Source organism: Nyctereutes procyonoides, unplaced genomic scaffold, assembly GCF_905146905.1.
Source record: "Nyctereutes procyonoides isolate TBG_1078 unplaced genomic scaffold, NYPRO_anot_genome, whole genome shotgun sequence".
In the NCBI taxonomy this organism is placed as follows: domain Eukaryota; kingdom Metazoa; phylum Chordata; class Mammalia; order Carnivora; family Canidae; genus Nyctereutes; species Nyctereutes procyonoides.
In genome coordinates this window covers 84,145,245-84,169,312 of record NW_026575146.1, presented here as the reverse complement: position 1 = coordinate 84,169,312, position 24,068 = coordinate 84,145,245, and the positions used below count along the sequence as shown (strand labels likewise).

At 43.0% G+C, this 24,068-nt stretch overlaps 1 protein-coding gene and 1 long non-coding RNA gene across 3 annotated transcripts in view; one reads left to right on the top strand and one right to left on the bottom strand.

The window, feature by feature from the left end:
- Nucleotides 1–223: 223 nt before the first annotated feature.
- LOC129499879 (uncharacterized) lies at nucleotides 224–5,096 on the bottom strand. Its single transcript, XR_008662488.1, has 3 exons — nucleotides 4,900–5,096; nucleotides 3,881–3,995; nucleotides 224–1,549 (listed from the first exon to the last, which is right to left on the bottom strand). It is a non-coding gene; the product is annotated as an uncharacterized LOC129499879 (long non-coding RNA).
- Nucleotides 5,097–8,993: 3,897 nt separating this feature from the next.
- Nucleotides 8,994–24,068, top strand: part of LSM14A (LSM14A mRNA processing body assembly factor) — a 56,624-nt gene continuing 41,549 nt past the window's right edge. For both annotated transcript variants that reach the window (XM_055309884.1, XM_055309883.1), the window contains exon 1: nucleotides 8,994–9,257. In XM_055309884.1, coding sequence (XP_055165859.1) covers nucleotides 9,137–9,257 — 121 coding nt within the window. In that variant the 5' untranslated portion in view covers nucleotides 8,994–9,136. The remainder of the gene's footprint in view (nucleotides 9,258–24,068) is intronic.

The following is a 24,068-nucleotide window of genomic DNA, read 5'->3' as shown; positions in this document are numbered from 1 at the left end:
GGTTGTTTGTTTTTTCTAAGATGGCTGTTTAATCCCACATTATTATCTCCATGCCTTTCCAATACCCTACTAAAATAATAGCAAAGGAGGTAAAAAGTACAAATCCACAGCAAGAAATAGGAATTTCAATAGAAATCAAGAAATAAGAAATTTCAGCAGACTTATTGAAGATATAAAATAGAGGATAGACACAAAGAACAAATATCGTATGATTCCCCTTATATGGAGTACCTGGAGTAGGCAAATCATAGACACAGAAGATAGAATGGTGGTTGCCAGGCGCTGGGGGGAGGGGAGACAGGTAGCTATTGTTTAATAGGTAAAGAGTTTCAGTTTGAGTAGATGGAAAAGTTCTGGAGGTGGATGGTGGTGACAGTTGCACAACACTGTGAATGTAGTTAATGCTACTGAACCGTATACTTAAAAATGATGAAAATGTAAAAATTTATTTATGTCTATTTTACCCTACATACACATAAAAATAGAGAATGGAGGTAGCTGGTAAAGCCGAGTACAGGAGGCCAAAGACTGGAATGCACATGGGAGGTGGGGCACCTGGGTGACTCAGTTGGTTAAGCATTTGCCTTTGGCTCAGGTCATCATCTCAGGGGTTCTGGGATTGAGCCCTGTATGGGGCTCTCTGCTCACCAGGGAATCTGCTTCTCCCTCTCCTTCTGCCCCACCTACTACTCATGCTCAAGCGCTTTCTCTCTAATAAATAAATAAAATCTTAAAAAAAAAAAAAAGGAAATGCACACAGGAGGGAAATAGCAGCCAAGTGGGGAGCAAATCATTTCCTTGGACTTCCAAGTGGCTTGTGTCATATAAATATCCAATACAGGGATACCTGGGTGGCTCAGCAGTTAAGCGTCTGCCTTTGGCTTAGGGCATGATCCTGTAGTCCCGGGATCGAGTTCCACATCCAACTCCCTGCATAGAGCCTGCTTCTCCCTCTGCCTATGTCTCTGCCCTCCCCCCTCGTGTGTGTGTGTGTGTGTGTGTGTGTGTGTGTCTAATGAATAAATAAATAAAATCTTTAAAAAAATAAATAAATACCCAATACAACAAAGGGCAGGAGCAAGACAAGGGGCTGAACCTTACCCCTCTCCACCACTCTGAACAAACAGCCATATGATGGCTTGACATGTACCCCACCCTCAAAAAAATGGCAGAGATTCTTCTCTAAAAAAGAATCAAACATCTCTGAACTTCCACAGTCTTGCTTTTAAAGGTTCACCAGTTAAATGTCTAAGAGAGTGCCTTCCCACCAGATCATTCTAAGTGAAGTCCTTCAATCTGTGAGTCTACTGCAAGCACAGAGGCCCCATCACAGAGATGATTTATGATCTGGTTCTCAAATGTGCTCCAGTAGTCACCAGAGTTTGATGAAAGCCTCCAAAATGAAGACTCACTCTAAGATAAGCAAACCAAGAGGCAAGGGGCATCCTCATACCATGGAACTGTCAGTAGAGCAAAGGCTGTCCAGAGTCAGAACAGGCACCACGCAGACATAAGAGGCACATCCTTGCATATAGCCTGAACCTCAGTCCTGCATAAAGGAAATAAAGGCAACTCAGAAATGTCAGGGAACTTTAAAATGTCCTTAAGTACTACCCCAGTGAGATAAACCTTCATTTAACATAGCTAGAAATTAAGATAATGTCTAAAATGGATGAATCAAGAACTGGTGATGTAAGCATATTATTTAGAGAAACCACCAAGAGAAACAGCTGAATGAGTTAAAAGTAGTTGCCTCCAAAGGACCTCGGCGGGGGAGAGGTAGGCTGGGAATAATTGCTGTGCAATATAAGCCCTTCTGCATGATTTGATGGTTTAACCTTATGTATGTATTAGCAGCACTTTGATTTTTTTTTTAATTTTTTTAAAGAAAATGACTGGAAGGTTTCTTTCTTTTTTTTTTTTTTTCTTATGTAGCATTGTTTCATTCTGGAATTTTCCAATTAAGCTTTTGGCTAAACACATACATATGATAATGATAATTATTCAGGAATCGGGAGGTTTGTAAAAACATTGTGTGCCATTAGAGTAATCAAGCTCAGCTCTAACACATCTTGGCTTTTCAGGATAATTAGACCACACTGGAGGCCCAGATGGGGTGAATGAGAAAGCCATGGGTGTCTGCCATATAGTAACAAGAAAACATCACCCAGAACTACTCAACTGGCAATTGAAATTTGCATGTTAACTTAGAACACAACAAGAAATGAATAAAAATGCCTGGATTTGAGGCACAACATTTCACTTTAAAAACCAAACATAGAACATAGGTGTGAGCACGAAGCTCCTACACAACTCCTTTTAAGCTCTCATGTATTAAAATAGAATCTGTAAAACTAGAAGTGGTTCCTTCCATATCTCCTAGTTTTTAAAAATGTCACCTTCTACTGTGAGCATCTTTCTTGAAAATTCACAAAATACAAAAATCATTTGTCTACTAATTCACCCGACAGAGATGTTCTGCATGTCTGCTCAAGGCCCTGTGTTGGTACTAAGAAAGCAGTGGCAAAAAGGCACAGACAGTCCCTGCTCTTAGCACACATTTTCCACACTTAAGTGTAGAAAATGGATATGTAAATAGGCAATTCAATGTGATTAGGTCAATGTTAGCACAGGATAGGAAGGCTGGTTGGAAAAAAAAAAAAAAGGGAAGGCTGGATGGGAGCATGTAGACGGAGCGACTATCTCAGCTGCTCCCTGGACAGTAGTGAGAAGCCCTCTGACTGGAGGGATATCTAGATGAGGAGCTGCAGTGAGAAGGCTCCAGAGGGAGAATCCCAGAGAAGCCTAATGTGGCTTCCAGATCAGAGGACAAAGGCTGGAGGGTAGAGACAATGAAAGAGGACTTTAACTGCCTCCAAATTTTACCTTTTTCATTGGGTTCTTCTTTCCAGCCTGTCTCTAGGTTCAGGTGGAAGACTCTAAGCCAAAGCATCCTTGATGGAAACCAAAACTACCCTCTCAAGCCCTGGGCCTGCAGACCCTGCCCATGATTGACTTGAAGGTAGTGATCCATTTGACCTTCACTGCCTGCCTGCCCCCCCCCACCCCCCGACCTTTGTCTCACATTTTCCTTATAAACCTGGAAATATTTTCTGTACTTTGGAGATAATCTTTGAGACCCTAGTCTGCTGTCTTCCCAGGGTTGGCCTCCGTGAAGGAAATTCCTTTGTTTCCCCACCACCCATCTCGTGCTTTTTTATTTCATCAGTGGCGGGTGGCCAAACCTGGTCCATCTGAGACACCACCGCCCCGACTTGCATGTCAGGTGCTTGTGCACTGCCCCGACCAACCGGCTACAAGAATGGGACACAGTAACGGAGTAAGAGGTAAGACAGGAGAATAAAGCAGGAGGCAGTTCACACAGGGTTTTGTAAACAATAGACCCTAGGTTATTTTAAGGTCATAGAGCCATGAGGAGCCATTGAAGGTTTTTGGGGTAGGGTTTGAGGGCCAGGTCTGGCATCATAAGATTTGCATTTTAGAAAGATTTTCCTTAGATAAATTCATTATAGACTAGTTTCTATTATTTAGCTTACTTTCCAATCACATGCACACACTTCTTACCCATTTTCTGTTGTTTGTTGTTAAGATCATTGGACAGGTATTTGAGTAATGGTAAGATTAATAATATAGCTAGGGGTGTCTGGGTGGCTCATGTGATTAAGCATCTGGCTCTTGATCTTGGCTCAGGTTATGATCTCAGGGCGCTGTGAGATCAAGCCCCACCTTGGGCTCCTCACTGAGCACAGAGTTTGCTTGAGATTCTCTCCCTCTCTCTCCCAACCCTCAAAATAAAATCATTTCTTTAAAAAAATATTAATATGGGGTGCCTGGGTAGCTTAGTCGGTTAAACACCTACCTTCAACTCAGGTCATGATGCCAGGGTCCTGGGATCGAGTCCCACATCGGCTCCCTGCTCAGTGGAAAGTCTGCTTCTCCCTCTCCCTCTGCCTGCAGCTTCTCCTGCTTGTGCTCTGTCAAATAAATAAAATATTTTTTAAATTAATATAACTAATTATAGAGTGCTATTAAGTTTACAAAGCACTTTACCATAGGCACTCTCATGACAGGTACTTAAGAGGCAAAGGATAGACAGAGATTTCCTGGTATCACATTCTTCCACCCTGTGTCCACGGAAGATACTGATAACCAATCGTGGAACAAAGTCCTGTTGGTTTCAGACACATCCTCAGAATTGTCAACACAAATCTGGCAAGTGGTGCCATTTCTTTGAGTTGTCATTTGATGAAAAATTCAATTTGCCATCCTAGAATGGTGTAAACCACATCTATTATAGAATCATACAGATGAGGCTGAAATTCATGATTTCCCACCTTAGTGGTAGACCTAAGCTACTTGACATTCCCTGAGTCTCAGTTTCTTCATTTAAAAATTAAAAGGGCATCACCTGGGTGGCTCAGTTTATTGAGCTGCTGACTCTTGATTTCAGCTCAGGTCTCAATCTCAAGGTGGTGAAATTGAGCCCTGCCTCAGGCTCTGTGCTCAGTGGGGAGTCTGCTTGAGATTCTCTCTTTCCTCTGCCCCTCCCCCCTCTCAATCTCAATAAATAAACCTTTTTTAAAAAAATTAGAAATAAAAACATGTTACTCCGAGCTACTATTAATTAAAAGGCAGCAAACAGGGGCACCCGGGTGGCTCAGGTGGTTAAGCATCTGACTTCAGTTCAGGTCATGATCTCAGGGTCCTGGAATCGATCCCTGTGTTGGGCCTCATGCTCAGCAAGGAGTCTGCTTGTCCCTCTGCCTCTCCCCCTGCTCACACTCTCTCTCACTCTCGCTCTCAAATGAATAGATAAAATCTTTAAAAGATAAAAATAAAAAGAAGCAAACAATGAAATTGTATCATCTGTGTACTTACCTATAGAAATTCAATGATCACACTATGGAGAGAGAAATCACAATTCCACATAACGTGCCTGCATCACAGAACAAACGTGGGACTGGACGTATCATGCATAGCACCATCAATTAGTCTGTTTCGGTGTGTATCTCATAGAATGAGCATCTCACTGCAGGGAGGGTAGTTCTTTGAAGGGAATATAGTTTCCCAAAACAAGACCTTAAATGAAAGCCAACAATGTCAGGTTACTTAACTGAAAGGCTAGCAGTCTATCCCAACTCTAGAGGAAAAACTGACTGGGAGGGCCTTTCTAAGGATAAAATGGACATATCCCTAATGGGTATATACGACCAAAAAAAAAATCTTCCAAATTCCATTTCCAATTAGATCGAAAAGGTCACAGCAGGCAATCACTTCCCTTGTAATAATGGGGGAAAGATGTGTAAAGAAGTAAAATATATTTATTTGTACAAATATCACAAAATAGCCTAAGGGAACTAAATTCTGGAGAAGGCGGACAAGATTTCATAGAGGAGATTAACTGCTCTGGGGGGCATTTGTCACATCTGGGCATGGGCAGGCAAATGATGAGGACTCCCACAGTCAGAGGGCTCTGCTTGGCAAAGAAGAAACCACTAATAACTTTAAACATCTCTATGGACTAAACCAACAGATAAGAATATATGAAAATTCAAAACACAGAACTAGTCTTCCTCTTTGATTAAATGGGTGGCAGGGCAGAAGCCTGGGGCCTGAACGGAAAGACATTATCATCTCCCAATGCTTGGGTCCAGGTCCCACTAGAAGGGGAAGCCTCTAAGACACATTGATCATATCTTGCCCTCAAGGCATTTGAAGCCCAGGTGAACTTGTTATACTGTGATTTATAATAAAAAATATATATAATAAAAATAATATTTGGTTTTTATCCTGTTTCTGGAACAGAGGTCCTAAAACACTTAGAATTTCCGAAGTAATGATAGTGATAAAGGTATCTCGTTTTATGTTAATGAGGTAACTTTTAGGAAGCATCTAAGAGTGGAGGCGGGTTGCCATTGCAGTGGATCTGGTAATTACAGGGTTAGACCTCTCAGTTTCAACCTCCCACCCTCTACCCCCCACTCCCAACCTCCAGGGAGGCAAGAGAGGTTGGAGATTGAATCAATTGCCAATGTCCAATGAGTTAATCAATCATGCCTGTGTAACGAATCTTCCATAATAACCCAAAGGATAGGGTTCTGAGAGTTTCCAGGTTGGTGAAAATGTGGAGATGCAGGGAAGGCAGCATGCCTAGAGAGGGCATGGAAGCACCACGCCCCTTTCCACACACCTTGCCCTATGCATCTTTTCCATCTGGTTGCTCCTAAGTTATATTCTTTTATAAAAAGCCAGAAATCTAGTAAGTAAAATGTTTCTCTGAGTTCTGTGAGCCACTCTAGCAAATGAACTGAACCCAAGAAAGGGGGTTATGGGAACCTCTGATTAATAGCCAGTCGGTCAGAAGTATGGTAACAACCTGGACTTGTGATTGGTTCTGAAGTCCAAGGGGGCTTGGAGATCACTGGAGCCCCCAAAGTATAGCCGGTTGGCCAAAAGCATAGGTGATAACCTGGGCTTGTTATTGGCATCTGGAGGGGAGGGCAGTCTTGTAGAACTGAGACCTCAACCTGTGGGATCTGATGCTATCGCTGGGTAAATAGTGTCGGAATTGAGTTGAACTGTAGGACACCCCAGCTGGTGCCCAAGAATTGCTTGTCTGTATGGGAATCCTTATACACACATTGGAATTTGGATCTTGTGGTTGGGGAGCAATATGGGATTTGGGTTTTTGGAAGGCATGATAACGAAACACGCTGCACGCAGTTCTCAACCATTTTCTAGCACACAAGATAGAGATTCATATATATAGTATAATATGGGCTATCACACTGATAAGGTGCAATTACGCAGGGTTCCTGGTGCCACAGGGTGCAAGAAACCAGGAGTTGCAAGGCATTAAGTAGGAGCAACAAGAGTGGTGATCCATGGGGTATAGCTAGAGGACTACTCTTGGTTTCAGTATTGCACACTCCATTGAGTCCTGGGGCCAGTGATGGGAATGAGGAGCGTGGATAAAGGGCAGGTTTATTTAGGGGAAGAAAGTGTATAAATGCAGATTATTTTTGAACATATTGAGTTGGAAGTGCCTGTGAGACATGCCCCCAAGCAACTGCCTCTGGAAAGTACACAGTTTGTGTGACCTGGAAGTTGGGAGATCCTGAATGAGCATGTAAATTGGGGAATCATCAGCTTTGAGATGGAAAAGGATAAGCTCAGGAAGCATGAGAAAGTAAGTTCCAGACCTGGGAAGGAAAAGAATGAGCATGAATAAAAGCTCAACTCCCTGGCAGGAAGCTGATAGTGAAGAGGTTATCTCATAGCCTTCCTTTGAAGGCATCGTGCACCAGGGCTCAACACAACCTCTAGACTTCTTTCCTGCCTCCCCCTCTCGGTGTTGCCACGCTTCTCATCATTTGTTCACTCAGCTCACCAGACATCCTGTCTGCGCCCTGCCCTCATCTAACTGTTCATCCATACAACAATTTACTGAGAAGCCACCCTGTGCCAGGAGCTATACTAGGTCGGGACCACACAGTGGTGACCAAAACATTCTTATCTCAAAATGTTTACATTCTAGCAAAGGAGACAGACACACACAAATAATATGAGGAAGAGAAATGCTACGAAGAAAACATAAGCAAGCTAAGGGCATATGGTGGTGCAGGCAGGTGTCCTGTTTTAATCCCCAGTAAGGAAAGTCATCTCTGGAGGTCACATTTGAGATCTGAATGAAGAGCGAAAGTTCTGGGTGAAGAAAGGGTGGCTAGAACAGGGTGGTGAAATGAGGTGACGAGGGGTTAAGTCATCTATGTTTTTGTAAGCCTAAGTAAGGAGTCTGGCTTTCACTCTGTGACTAGGGATCACTGGGGAGAGGAGTACTGAGTAGAAGAAAGACATGATCGGACAGATTTTAGCAGGACCCCTCTGGCTGCTGTATGGAGAGTTAACTACTGGGGGCAAGAACAGAGGTAGAAGGACCTTTTAGGAGGCGATTGCAGCAACCCCGGGCAGGGAAGGGCAGGGGACCTGGGGTTTGTTGTAGAGAGGCAGGAGATGGAGATGGTGAGAAGTGATCAGATTCGGGTCATCCATTATCGATGGAGAGGGCAGGATTTGCAATCAGAACAGATGTCGGGGTGAGAGAGAAGTCCAGGATGACTCCAAGGATGAGCAGTTGGATAAATAGCACCAGTTTCCGCGGTGGTGAACCGAGGGGCCGAAGGTTAATTTCAGAGGGAAAAACCGGGAGCCTTGGTTTGGAGACACAAAGTTAATCAGATGCGGATTAAACGTGCAACTAGAGAGAATGAGGGGGTCTACGGCTGATCTGAGTCCAGAGTTCTCCGAATTGATCAAAGCAGCAGACAAATGCCTGGGATTGGTCTGTGCAGGGTGGCATTAAAGAAAGCCACGAGCCCAGATGAGAGCATCCCGAGGTGTTGGACAGAGTCCCAGCTCCAGCAGCTGCGAAGGGGAGAAGGGGGGGGGGGAGGGGGAGGGGGAGGGGGGACGGGCTGGGTAATGGGATGCTGTGATGGAGCCCGGGGAGCTTCCAGAGGGCCACAGTAGCCTCGAACGGGAAAGGACCGGGTCCTAACGGGGCTCGCCAGGAGCTCGGGGGCGGAAGGGCCCCTTTCCAGGCCGAGGGATCCGCATTCGCCGACGCAGGACGCAGGACAAGATGCGACGGGTCTGCAAATGGCGGAGGCCGCGGGGGAGGCCGAGAGCGCCGCGCGCGCCCCCACCGCCGCCCACCGAGTCCCGGCGCCGCCAGGTACGCCGCCTCTCCCTCAGTCGCCGCCTCTCAGGCCGCGCGAGCACGGCGGCCGGGGACTCGACCCGGCGGCGCCGCCGCGGAGACCACCGAGGCCGCCCGGGGAGGCCCCGCCGCCCGCCGCCGGCCTGAGTCTCGCGAGAGCGCGGCCTCGCCTTGCCCAGCATGCCCCGCGCCGCCGCCGCTGCCGCCGCCGCCGCCGCCGCGCCGCGGCTTGAGGGCGGGAGGCTGGGGGAGGGTAGCGGAGCCGGCGCCGCCGCCATGTTGGGTCTGAGGCGGCTGCTGTAGGCGCCGACGGAGCGAGCGGGCTTGCGGAGCGGCGACAGCGGCGCGGGATCTGCCTCTCTGCGAGCGGCCCGGAGCGGCGGCGGCGGCGGCGCCATGAGCGGGGGCACCCCTTACATCGGCAGCAAGATCAGCCTTATCTCCAAGGCGGAGATCCGCTACGAGGGCATCCTCTACACCATCGACACCGAGAACTCCACCGTAGCCCTCGCCAAAGGTACGCCGGGGCGGGCCTCGCGGGGGAGCGGCGCCCGGCTGTCGGCCCGCGGCCTGCTGCCCCCCCGCCCTCCGCCGTCCTCGGGGAGGCCGCTCCCTTCCCTCCGTCCGGGCCCGGGCGTCGCGGGGCCGGGCCGCGGCCTCCCCCCACCCCGCGCTTCCACCCCGGGGACGTCCGCGCCTTCCATCCGGGACCTGGAGCACCGAGAGCCGGGCGGGCGGGGCGGGCGGGGCGGCCCTCAAGTCCGAGCACGGGCCGGAGAACACGGAGAGACGTGTTCTTCCAACTCCGAAATTCGGGGGTTCTGGCGTCTCCCCACACAACAAAGCCCCGAGTATTCAAAGAATTTTTCCGCCCAGCTCGAGTTTAGTTGCTGATTTGTTGATTCCGAGGCACCTATTTTCTCACGTTCTCAATTTCGATTTGTTGGCGGCGTCCCTCGGGTGAAGTGTGTGTGTGGGGGGGGGGGGCGATGTGCCAAAACTTTGGGTCTCGGGGCCCTCGGGCACATCGCGTCCCACTTGTCCCCCTTACGTGGTGTTTACCTGCTAAACCGGAATCCTCCTCAAAGGCCGTTGTGCAACCGCGTCTTTAAAAAAAAAAAAAAAAAATGCTCGCCGGTCTCGCGTGCACCGCGGTGCGCCCGGGGTACCCGGTGCGGAGGCGGGTTCGAGCTTGACCCAGGTTGCACCCTCGTCCCGGAGGCTGCGCCGCGCGGGCCCTGCCGGCGGGTCCCGGGGACGGCGGCGGGTTCGGGGCGTGGAGGACCGAAGGGCCCTGCCCCTAGGATCTCACTGAGCGTCGCCCCGTCTGAGTGGGGTTTTGTTTCCGTTCACACGTGGTGGGGCCTTGGCTCCGCCGGAAAACCGGCAAGAACGTAAACTTGAGCTCGCGCTTCCTCAGGTCTCACGAGTTTGGGATGACTTAGGCGAGGGTAGCAAGGTGATAACCAAGGTAGCCTTTCCAGGTACATCTGGTAGAGGGACGGAACGAATAAGACCGTGGTAGAGACAAGAGGCCCAGGGCTAGGAAGAAATTTTCTAAGTCTGCAAAAAAAGAAGACAAATTTATAACCGAGCGGGAAGAGTTACTTCACAGCATCACACAACTACTTAGTGACATTTGGGGGGTCCTTTTTAATAACACTTGTGTTGGGACAGATTGTATACCTGAGTTACGGAGTCTTAATTTTGTTTTTTGATCTTAAGTTTCTTTTCCACTGCCCCATAGATATTTAGCTGTATAGTGTCTTGGTTTTTATGGCTTTATGAAGTTATCAAGAAGGCTTTTTTTATTTTTTTATTTTTTTATATTTACTCATGAGACACACACAGAGAGAGGCAGAGACACAGGCAGAGGGAGAAGCAGGCTCCACACAGGGAGGCCGAGGTGGGACTCATCCCGTGACTCCAGGGTCACGCCCTGGGCCGAAGGCAGGCACGGAACCGCTGCACCCGGGCTGCCCTCGAAAAGGCTTTTTTAAAGTTCTCAGTGAGGGATCCCTGGGTGGCGCAGCGGTTTGGCGCCTGCCTTTGGCCCAGGGCACGATCCTGGAGACCCTGGATCGAATCCCGCTTCGGGCTCCCGGTGCATGGAGCCTGTTTCTCCCTCTGCCTCTCTCTCTCTCTCTCTCTCTCTCTCTCTCTCTCTCTCTCTCTCTCTCTCTGTGTGTGTGTGTGTGACTATCATAAATAACTAAAAATATTAAAAAAAAAAACAAAGTTCTCAGTGAGGCCCACATACAGTATTTGTAAGCTAATCTGAATTTTAAGGTGTCTTGCCAGTTGAATGACTTACCATTGAGTTGGCTGTACTTTTTTAACTCCTCACAATGACAAAAATTAATATATTCTTAAGGTTTCTTATGTATTAACTTTAGTCCTTTTTTTTTTTTTTTAAGATTTTGTTTATTTATTCATGACAGACAGAGAGAGGCAGAGACACAGGCAGAGGGAGAAGCAGGCTCTGCACAGGGAGTCGGACGCAGAACTGGATCCCAGGACTCCAGGAACGCACCTGGGCGGAAGGCAGGCACTAAACCGCTGAGCCACCCAGGCATCCCTAACTTTAGTCTTTTAAAAATCTTTGAATTCTTATATTCTTTTATACATTACACATTTTATTTTTTTTTCAGCTTCTAGAGTCAGTAAACTACAATTTTATTAGTCTGTAGTAGTTGAATTCATAAACCAGTTTGTTCTTGTATCATGTCTTGATAAATACAAGCACAGGAATGAAAAGTTTTTTAATCATTGAATTTATATCTGTGCTTATGGCTTTGATAGTTAATCCCACAGACATAATATATGCTTTTTTTAAGCAGCAGGAGTTATTATTTAATATTTAATAGAGATTTAGGAATTTAACTGTGTTTGCAAAAATGGTAGTTATCAAATTTTGGTACCTTACTCTACTTAGCATCTCATCTAAAACTCCTGTATGGCTATCTAGTCACACTGGACATTTCAAATTTCAGAGTTAGAAGTGGGGTGTTTGGTTTTCAAATTTTAAAATTTACATGACTTGTGAAGTAATTTGATATCTGATATTTCACGTTTTTCAAAATTTGGTTGAAGAATGGCAGTCTAACAGATTAAAGCCAAAAGTTTATGGAGTTTAAAATACCATATGTATATGCATTTAGAGATCTCTGTTATCTTTGTAAACTATCAATTGAGTTAATCTCAAGTGACATTCTTAGAATTCTCTTCTGGATGTTAATTTTTTCCCCTCTGGGAAGAGTTCTTTCCCTTTTATTGTGAAGTAACCACACATGTTGAAAAGATACATAGATAAAAATGAAATATTTTTAAACTAAGATGCTGTAACTACCACCCAGGGCAAGACAGACATTGCCAGCATCCCAGAATCCTCCCATCTCCTGCATCTTCCCATCACCTCTACTACTCTCTTAAGCTAAATTTAAACATTATTCTAACATTCATAGTTTTATCACTTTAAGTTTACATCCCTAAAGGAGTTTACCTTTGTCATTTTCTGAACTTTATATAAATGGAATCATCTTGTATATATTTGATGTTAGTTTGTTGTAGCATAGTATTTCACCTATGATGTGTATTCATTCTTGAATATAACAAGTTTATTCTGTTTTTTTTTTATATACTACAGTTAATGTTTAAATTGTTTAGTTTTTGCTATTATGAACAATTGTGTTTAAGTGCACTGATGCCCATCTGTAGTTTTCTTGAGGATATATACTTGAATTGCAGGATCGTTTGGAATGTGTGTCTTTATCTTTATTAGGTAATGCTAAGCAGTTTTCCAGAGTTGTTGCTTACTAGTTTCTATTTCAGTCATTAGTATATGAGAGTTCTAGTTCCATATCCTTTACCGGCAATAATGCTGAGTACCAGGTATTTTAATTCTGTCGGGTCTGGTGAGTGTGATTGTACTTGACTTTAATCTTCCTGATTACTAATGAGGTGGACAATTTTTTTTTTTTTAAGATTTTATTCATTTATTCATGAGAGACACACAGAAAGAGAGGCAGAGACACAGGCAGGCAGAGAGAGAAGCAGGCTCCATGCAGGGTGCCTGATGAGGGACTTGATCCCGGGACTCCAGGAACACGCTCTGGGCTGAAGGCAGGAGCTAAACTGCTGAGCCACCCAGGGATCACCCTGGACACTTTTTCATATCCTAGTCATTTGGATTTCATCTTTCGTGAAGCACCTTTGAAATCTTTTGCCCATTTTACTACTGAAATACAGATCTTTTTTTAGAGTTCACCATTCTGGGTATGAGTACTTTGCTGAGTATATCTGTTGCAAATCTCTTTTCCCTCTTGATGGCTTCTTTTGGTGAACAGAAGTTCATTTTAATGTAGATATGTTTATCACTCTAATTTATGGCTAGTGTTTTTCTTCTTTTAAAGAATTTTTCCCTGCCCCAAGGTCATGAAGATATTTTGATAACTTTTTCAAAACTTTTTTGTTTTGCTTTTTCACTAAATTTAGTAAGGGATTCACTTGGTTTATATGATCTAGATTAAAATTTACATTTGGTGTTACTTATTTAAATTCATGTGGAACTATACAATGCTCTTAAAATTTTGGATTAGTTACATTTGATGTTGTATATAGTTAGGGTAACCATACGGCCTGGTTTGCCCTGGTGGAAGGTCCTTGTTTGTTCCTCTTGTTCTGGCATAATTATTAAAACATCCCTTTTCTCTCTTGAAAATGTTCCAGTTTGGCTAATATATTTAATGGTCACACTAAATATAATCAAAAACCCAATCCCAGAGGTAGTAACTAACTGCGTGATGTTCTTTATTTTCTCTAGAGATTTCACAGACTAGCTCAAGTTCTGTAAAGGTGAAATTGAAGTAAATTTGATGGGCTTTGATACCCAGGATCTTCTATATGAATGTCAAGCAGTTTTAAAGGCAACTAGAAAGACTGGTGTCTGTCTTTTAAGCATGTTAATAGATCATTTGGTCTGTAGTTTGTCTCTTGGAGCTTTGTCACAACTCTGAGTTATTTTCTTCCTAAGGCTGATTTTGACCAGCATGTAATCTTCTTTGCTTATTTGCATGTGTTTATTGTCACCTTCCCTCCCCCCCATAGAGTCTGAGCTCCTGGAAGAATGAATGTTTATTTAATAAATAGGTGGACATGATTTAACATTTTAGTTTATTAATCTTGTAGAAATCTCTTGAGGGTGGGAATCTCCAAATAATACTTTCCATATTCACAATCGTATATCTCTTTAATATTGAAATGCCTAAAGGCCCCTGGGTGGCTCAGTCGGTTAAGCATCTGCCTTCTCAGGTCATCATCTCAGGGTCCTGGGATTAGGCTTCCCACTCAGCAGGGAGTCTGCTTCTCCCTCTTTCTCTGTCCCTCTCCTCTGCTCCTGCTTTCTCTCTCTCTCAAATAAATCTTTAAAAACACGGAAATGCCTAAGACATGTTGCTTCCCCCCTTCCCCGCCCCCAATAGTGAGAGATTTTAGGAATCTGGCATTGTTAGGGAGATGGGTTTTTTTTTTTTACCTTATGACTCAAGCTCAATTATAATTTTCTTTTAAAATTTAAGGGAAGAAAAAAAATAACATTTAAGGGAAGAAGTAGTTCAAGATTTTTGAGGGAATGGCAAAGCAGTGGCAGGCATGAATAGTTTGTAGAATATTTCCACTTACTGTATATTTACACCTGTGTGTGTGAATATGATGCCTGAGCACATACTAGATCCTGGATACCAAGATTGCCCACACTATTTTTACATTATTTTTTAGACTATTTAAATAAAATGGGCTAAATTGAGTGAAATTCTTATTTAATATATATTTTAAGTTAGCTATACCTGGATAGTACACCACAAAACTGAAAACCAGGTTGCCTCTACATTAGGAAAAGAGACTTCGTGAAGAATGATTAATAAGTCAGCTACTTTTAAAACAATTTGTCCTTAAAATCAAGGCGTTGGTAGAGGAATATAAAGTCTGGTAATGGATTTATTTACTTAAATCATCTGCTAAGCCCTGCCCATTGGTATACCTTAGCCACTTCTTGATTGTTAATTAGCCATATACTCAGTGAGTAGGAGAGCTTTGTAGGATGGATGAAATATCTGTGAAGTGTTTTATTGATTTCTTGTGTTCTCACCAGTTGGGGACCTAAATCTAGCAATTCACAAAATCACTACCTAGAATGTCAAAGATCCAGTAACACTTTAAGCTGCAGTTTCTATTGGTTGCCCTATTTAGTGAGGTTGCCAGAACTTGGAGCCTTGGATACAGTTCATTGTTGCTATACAGTCCACAGAAATATTTAGTAATTTGGGGAGTCTGAAGTCAGTGCCAAAAACTAACTGCATTTTCCAGTGCAGTAAGATAAGCTGTGGCTTTCTGAATCAGAAGTAGAAAAAAACAGCATAAAACCTGAAGAAAATAATAGTAGAAGGAAGGAAATAGGAAGAGCAAAGAAATCTTATCTGTGCTTGACATATAGCAATAGCAAGAGTTTTATAGTATTTAACCCAGTGCCAAAGTAATAGCGGTAACTGCAGATGGTTTTACTTGAGTTTATTAGTCCATGGTAGAAGATGCCCTCTACAGAACATTTTACCAAAAACAAACAAACAAACAAAAACATTTTACCTTTTATTTTTTGTATGATGCTTTAAATTCTTAAGAAGAATTCTTCTTCAGAGAGACACATAGCATGCGGGGGAGGGGTGAGGGAGAAGGGTAGAGAGAGAATCTTAAACTGGCTCTACATCACAGGGCTCAATCTCACAACCCTGTGATCATGACCTGAGTGGAAATCAAGAGTCCTAACGGTTAACCCATTTTGAGCCATCTGGGCACTCCTAAAGTAATACTTTAAATTAGCCATATTGAAAACTAAGTATCATTGAAGTAAGTTTTTTAATGGATAAAGTGTATTAGTTTGTAAAATACTTTATTCAAAAAGATTTTATTTTATTTTATTTTTTTTTAAGATTGATTTCTTTATCTGGGGTGGGGGGCAAGGTGAGAATTAGGATCTCAAGCAAACTCCCTGCGGGGTTTGATCTCACAACCCTAAGATTATGACCTGAGCCGAAATCAAGAGTCACTACACATGACCGACTGAGCCACCCGGCACCCCTCTTATTCTAGTTTTGTGGGGTGTTTATTTCTCAAAGAAAATGTGACCCAAAAGGCCAGTTGGAATGCTTAGTAGCTCTTTGACCTTGGACAAGTTATTTAACCATAGCTTTAACTACTTTTTATTTTTTTAATATTTTATTTTATTTATTCATGATGGGGAGAGGGAGAGAGAGAGAGGCAGAAGAACTATTTCTTTTAAATATAGACAATAGTGCCCATCTTTCAGTCATTCTGAGAATTAAATGAGGTAATAACAAAAGTAATTAGTTTACTGTAGGTGCTTAATAGAGAGTAACTATTGTTGCTGTTTTTTAGCCACCATCTCCATCTCTGTCTCTCTAGCACCCAAACTCCATAAATTATTCAGACCTACTATAGTCTGTTGATCTTACTACCTTTCACTCACTGCCCCACATCCCCCTCATGACTTTACTTCCCTCTTTATCTTGTTTAAATTCCATGAGTAGTTACAATCAGTACTGAGCATAAACTCACCCACCCCCCTCCCTCTCCTGCTTTCTTTCACCAGCTTAGAGAAACCACCGTCCTGTTTATACCAACACAGACATGCTGACCAGTTTCACCTTAAATTTACATTCACTAACCTCATTAGTCATAGTTATTTCCCTGCAGTCATACTGTACTTCCACGGTCTACTCATTCCAATGTCCTGCATGACTCTTCCATTCTCTCCGTTTTCCTCAGACCTCCAACGCCTCTTGCCCATCTTCACTTTTAACCTGTGAACGTGTTTCCTATTTAATTGAGGAAAGCATAGCGAACAGAAGAGACTTTTGATTAACTCATCTCACATGGACCCAATTTCTCACATGTGTGCTCCACACCTCTACTTTTTCACTGGTCAGTGTAGAGAAAGTGTTCTTTCTTCTCTGTCAGGCCACCCTTCCCCTTTGGAATAGATATCATCCCCTCTTGATTTGAAGTAACTGCTTTAGCAGTTCTCTACATCTGTGAATTGAGTTTTTCTTCTCTACCAGGTCTTTCCTATCTACATAGAGCTATGATGCTATTTCACCCATCTTAAAAACAGCAACAAGAAAATACCACTACTCTTTTTGTGTGTGTGTGTGGGGGGGGTACTACTACTTTTATTTTTTTTTATTTAATTTTATATTTTTAAAGATTTTATTTATTCATGAGAGACAGAGAGGGAAAGACATAGGCAGAGGGAGAAGCAGGCTCCCTCTAGGATCCTCATGTGGGACTGGATCCCAGGATCAGGATCACGACCAGAGCCAAAGGCAGGCGCTCAACCACTGAGCCACCCAGGTGCCCAACACTACTACCTTTAACTGTTTCCTCTTTCTGTCACTCCATTTCTATCCTTCCCTATACACCAAAACTCCTTGAAGGAATTGTCCATACCACTTATATTACTTTTTGAACTCAGTTTATTTAGGTTTTTATTTGCACAGATGGCAAACTAAACAGGATCACCAGAGACTTCTCTGATGCTAAAGCCAATGGTTGGTTCTTATCCTCAGTCGGCTTGACCAGTCACCAATATATGGCACAGTTGGGCTATTCTCCTTAAAATACTTCCTTCACTTGACTCTATCCTGGTTTTCCCCATTTACTTAGCTGGTTACATCTCAGTCTCTCTTGTTGATTCTTCAACTCTTAAACCTCCAAATATTGGCAAGCTCTAGGGTTTCATTCTGTTTCTGTGTGTCTTCACTTTTTTTTTTTTTAAGATATTTATTCATGAGAGACAGAGAGAGAAAGAGAGAGAGACAGGCAGAGGGAGAAGCAGACTCCATGCAGGGAGCCCAATATGGGACTCGATCCTGGGACCGCAAGATCATGCCCTGCGCTGAAGGAAGATACTCAAGGCTGAGCCACCAGGCATCCCATCACTCTTTTAAAATTTTACTTTGTTTTACCACCTGCACTTTTCTCTTGATAACGTCATGCAGTTCCTGGCTTTTTTTTTTTTTTAAAGATTTATTTATTTATTCATTCAGAGAGAGTGAAGAGAGAGGCAGAGACACAGGCAGAGGGAAGAAGCAGGCTCCAGGCAGGGAACCCGATGTGGGACTCGATCCCGGGTCTCCAGGATCACACCCCAGGCTGCAGGCGGCGCTAAACCGCTGCGCCACCGGGGCTGCCCAGTTCCTGGCTTTGAATACTCTCCGTACATTACTGATTCCTATCTCCAACTTCAACCTCCTCTTTGAACTCCTGGCTTGTAAACCCACCTTGTATGCCTCCTAACACCACCACCTGCAGAGATGTTTAGTAGGTATCTCACATACCTGTTTATCCATCTAACTGAATGACAGACAGTTCATCCTTCTAGTTGGTAAGACCAAAAACCTTTGAGTCATGCTTAATTCTTCTGTTCTTCTTACACCTCATGGATTTCTGATCCTATCACCTCTGTTTTCAAAGTATATCCAGAATTTGACCACCTACTGGCCTGCTGCTCTCCTCTGATTTACTGTCTCTTTCCAGACTTTTCAGAGACTCAGGCCCTCATATTTCAGTGTTGGCCTCTTACTTGATTCTTTTCACCTCCCAGTTGTGTTTGAGCGCTTCTTTACCATTAAAAAAAAAAAAAAAATAGGGATGCCTAGGTGGCTTAGTTGGTTAAGTGCTTATGGCTCTGGTCCTGATCCCAGAGTCCTCCAATTGAGGCCCGCTTCAAGCTCTATGCTCAGTGGGAAGCCTGCTTCTCCCTCTCCCTCTGCCTGCTGCTCCCCCTCCTCTCTCTCACAAATAAATAAAATCTTTAAAATAAAAAATAAATAAATCTTTTTTTTTTTTTTTTAATTGAGAGAGTGAGCAAGGGAGCCTGTGGCAGGCAGGGCTCTGGGGCCAGAAGGAGAGAATCCTTAAGCAGACTCCCTGCTGAGCAGAGAGCCTAGCACAGGGCTCAGTCCCACCACCAGTGAGATCATGACCTGAGCTGAAGCCAAGAGTCAGAAGCTTAACCAACTGAGCCATCCAGGTGCCACCAGAATCTTTTTTTCTTTTTCTTTCTTTCTTTCTTTCTTTCTTTCTTTCTTTCTTTCTTTCTTTCTTTCTTTTCTTTTCTTTTTCTTTTTTCTCTTTTCTTCTTTCTTCTCCTTTTTCTTCTTTTCTTCTCTTTTCTTTTCTTTTCTTTTCTTTTCTTTTCTTTTCTTTTCTTTTCTTTTCTTTTCTTTCTTTCTTTTCTTTTCTTTCATGAGAGAGGCAGAGAGAAAGAGAAGCAGGCTCCCTGCGGGGAGCCTGATGTAGGACTCAATACCAGGATCTCAGGAACAAGACCTGAGCTGAAGAAGGCAGATGCTCAACCACTGAGCCACCCAGCTGCCTCCAGAATCTTTTTCTATAGAACTTTGAGGATATTGGTTTGTTGTATTCAAACATTCGGGTGTTACTGATGCCAGTCTGGTTCTCTGTTACTTTTCTCTCTGGAAGCTTTATTCTTGGAGTTCAGAAATGTTACTACACTGATGCCTGAGTGGTTCTCTGTGGACCTTATGAATCTGAAGACTCAAAGTCTATTTAACCTAGTACATTCTCTTAGATAAGCTTCTGTCTTGTTTCTGTTCCTCACCCATGTTTTGTTTTAAATTCCTATTGGATGCAGTATTTTGTGTGTGTATATATAATTTTTTTGCTGTTATATTTTCATCTCTGTCTCTTGGTTTTGTTGTTTGGGAGATTAAAATATAAAGCCAACTACAAGAAAGAATGTACAACTGAAAGCAGCTTAAAGAGTAAAGATTAAATTTAGACTGCAGATTAGACAAGCTTTTACTTTTACTTCCTGTTGATAAATCCTACTAAAACTGTGTGTGAGGGACTTTGTTGTTGTTTTAGGCATAAAACCATAAAGGACAAGGTAGATTTGGAAAGGACACAAGCAACAAAATATTGGAGTTTGGAAAGCATATGGATGAATTAAATGACTTAGAAGAATTGAGAAAGCTGCAACCTAAGTAGACAATAGATTAAGCCAAGAACTAACCTGATGCACCCAGACTCCTAAAAGACTCAGTAATTGACATCACCAGGCGCAATGGAAACCAGAAGACTATGAAGTAATTAGGACTGAATATGGAGCTAAAAACTGGAAGATTAACCCAAAATTTGTTTCATCAGTAGTCAGATTTCCAAAGCCCCTTTTGCATTTCACACAACTAGATAGCTACTCTTATCTTACACTGGTACTCTTTGGAGAGGGTAAGACGGAGGTTCTGGAAAAATGTAGGCACCATTAAGAACAGAGGTACTTACTACACTAAAAACAGCTTGGAGCAAATGGAGCATAGAGGAAGCTTGCATCTACCTAGTGCATATTATTTTATAATCTCTTCATTCAGGAGAATTACTGAGAACCTGTTGTGGCTACTTGCTAGACAGGATGCAAGGTGCTAGGAAACAAAAGAGCATTAGAGACAAGATTCTTGAGAACACAGCATCTAAGGTGCAGCCTGACGGGTAATCACAGTTAGCTATATGAAGAAGTTATCTAGGAGGAATGTCTGGTCCCAGGCCATGGGGAGTTTGCAGTCTATCAGGGAACAACTAGAGTCCAAAGCTTTTTGGCCTGACCTGTAATATCTTGCAGCTCACTTAAGTTGGAATCACAGTAGCTATCATTCAGGTTCACAGGTCAGTCAAGTTCCTTTAGGTTTAGGGCCTTTTCACAAGGTGCCTTTGACTTGGAATTCTTTTCCCCTACTCCTTATATGGCTATGGCTGAAGAAATGAACAATACAACAGATTAAGTAGTCACAGTGGAAAGAAAAGAATTGAGCTCTGGAAGACTTAAGTGACATTGGAAATGTGTCAAATAACAGGCTCAGGCACTCCCCCTCCCCTTTTATTTTGCTTCCACTGCTAAATTTATCTTAATATATTCAGTCTGTCATCTGAATGACAGGCTAACAAGTCTGAATTTTCTTGGTGGATTTAGGGAGCCAGTGAAAGTTTTTTAGCCAGTAAAGTAACATGTCAGAGTCCAGTTTTAGGAACTTTATCCTAAAATTGATTGGGGGTGAGGGGAGAGGCTGACAGTGTGGCCAGTTGGAAAATTTAAGAGTTTGAGAAAGAGGAAAATATATGCCTAAACCAGTTAAAATAGAGAGGAAGGAACAGACACATGAGAAATTAGGAGAGGCCTAATTAGGTTGGCCTTAAAAAAGTTGACTGGGCAAAGGACAGGGAAGAATTGAGGTATGGTGTGTATATAGTGGTTCCTATCAACTAAAATTGGGAATGGATTAGGAGGGAATTAGGTTTATTCTAGATTTTACTTGAGCATCATCACCCCTGCAAAGCCTTCCCTGATTCCCATAAGTCAGGAAATGTTAGATGTACCTCTGTGTTCTCTTTTGTCTTTTGTTCTCTTGTGCTTATCATGCCTGTCTTATTATCTTCCACTACTAGACATCAGCGTCTTTTCCCCATTGTGTCCCTTGTACATAGGAGATTAACTTTGTTGGTCACATGAAGCATTATTATTTCTGAGAATTTTTCTTGGTTAGAAAATGTGTAGTTGAACAGCTTGATATTTAATAGAAAAAGACTGTGATAAAAGAAGACAATATTAAAGCTATTTTATTCTTTCAGGTAAATAATGATGAGTGTAATTCAATATTCTTTTGACATCGTATGCTATAGAAATGTTTCAGGAGGGACGCCTGGGTGGCTCAGCAGTTGAGCCTTTGGCTCTGGGCGTGATCCTGGAGTATAGGGATTCCTGCAGGGAGCCTGCTTCTCGCTCTGCCTATGTCTCTGCCTTCTCTCATGAATAAATAAATAAAATCTTTAAAAAAAAATGTTTCAGGATCTTTCTTGTCTACAGTTTCAAAAATCCTTGTGGATAGGTTTAGCATTATTACTGTTGTTATCGCCTCACCATCTGAATTTTTTTTTTTTTTTAGATTTGTATTTATTTATTCATGAGGGACACAGGCAGAGGGAGAAGCAGGCTCCATGAAGGGAGCCCGATGCAGACCCAATCCCGGGACTGCAGGATCGCGCCCCTAGCCAAAGGCACGTGCTAAACTGCTAAGCCACCCAGGTGTCCCATCCCTCTAAATTTTTTAGTTGCTTTTTGTTTGTACAATTCTCTGTTCATGCCATTCTCCCTAAATTTTTATTCTCACAAGTCATTATTCCCTTATGCTTAGTCGGACATTCTTATGGTTAAGGGAAAAATATGTCAGTAAATCTGCAAAGGGGCAGCCCCTGTGGCTCACCGGTTTAGTGCCACCTTCAGCCCAGGGCCTGATCCTAGAGACCCAGGATCAAGTCCCATGTGGCTCCCTGCATGGAGTCTGCTTCTCCCTCTGCCTGTGTCTCTGCCTCTCTCTCTCCCTCTCTCTCACATGAATAAATAAATAAAATATTTTTTAAAAATCTGCAAATGTTAGTAATTCAAAGGGAAGAATCTTGCATGAGGAAAGCAAATGAAGTTGCAAATGAGGGGAGTTAACTGAGCAAGGTTTCAAACCTGTAATTTTGAGAGATGACTTTAGATTAAAAGAAATGTAAAAATCTTTCCTCCTCCAAGTGCAAGTAAGAGTGAAGATGAGTGAAGATGATGAAATGTATTAATAAAAAGGTCAAGATGGCTTTGGATCTTTTAGGCAAACCAGAGGTTACTTTAACCTTTAGACTTAGAGTATTAAGGAGTTGGTTTTAAGAATGTTTGAGAGGTGAGGAGCACTCAGGTAGCTCAGTTGGTTAAGCATTCAACTCTGATTTCGGCTCAGTTCTTGATCTCAGAGTCATGAGATCAAGCCCTGCAATGAGCTCCACACTGGGCAGGGAACCTGCTTAAGATTCTCTCTCTCTCCTTCCCTCTGCCTCTCCTCCCCTAGGCTCCCCCACAGAAGATAAAATAACATAAAATAAAAATATTGAAGAATGTTGAATGGAAAGTCACCTGGGTTGTGAACTCTGGAGGTGGAGGTGGGTTTTTCTTAATGTTTTTTAAGATTTTATTTATTTATTTGACACAGAGCACACAGGGGAGGTTGTAGAGGGAAAGGCAGAAGCAAGTTCCCCACTGAGCAGAGAGCCCAATGTGGGGCTTGATCCCAGGACCCTGAGATCATGATCTGAGCCATCCAGCTGCCACTGGAGGTGGTTCTTTTAGTCTTTGGATTGCCAGTGATTGGTGTGTGATAAGTGCTGAGGCGATTGAGAATATTGCAGAGAGATGGTTGGTAGTAATGTCTGTTAATTGGATACAGGAAGAGATGATAGAGTCCAGAGACAGATGTTTTCTCTCAGTATGGTAATATTCCCTAACAAAGTAATGTGGGTGAGGATGAAGACGGGGCCAAAGAGGATAGTGCAGGTGTATAGAAAGTGAAGCTTTGTAGGGGCAGTGTTTGATGTGATTCACAAGCAGTCCCGTGTCCCTCCTCCCAAGTGAAAAATCAAGAGCGTGCTTACTACCATCCTACCATCAGGGTCTGTGCAAGGGTACTACATTGTAGAAGAGATAGCTTTATAAAAGCTACTCTTCGTATTTAAGTAATTAAATCATATTTAACAGCTTATTCCAAATATGCAGTATCTCCGATGCTTTCAGCAAGAGTTAGTTTATGATACTGGTTGTGCAACAAGAACTGTATTTACGGATAAATATCAGAAAGAAGAAAAATGCCATGCATTACAACTTTTCACCTTTCCCCCCCTGGTTCAGTGCTTTTGCATATATTATTTTTTTTAAATAATGCTAGTTTTCTGTTTTCCCATCCTGTTGATGTCCATTTGTTATTTCTTTTTGATACAGTCATTCTCCCATTTTATTCTAAGTAGGTGTAATTGTATAACTTAATTCAATTCCCTTGATATTAAACATTGTTCAGTAATTTTGGAAATTGCTTACTTAATAGCTCCTTCCACTATGGAATTTATTTAAGAAATAGGCAAATGTGAGCAATATGAAGGGTACAGTGTTAGATACTGGGGGAGTTGCAAAGATCATTTAGATACAGAATTTTCTCTTGATGATTTTTTTTTTTTTAAGATGTATTCATTTGAGAGAGAACAAGTGGTGGGAGAGGCAGAGGGATAGGGAGAGAATCCTCAAGCCGACTCCTGGCTGAGCACAGAGCCTGATGCGGGGCTCCATTCTACAACACAGGAGATCATGATCTGAACTGAAACTAAGAGTCAGATGCTCAACCAACTGAGCTTCCCAGGTGCCTGTCTCCTGAAGATC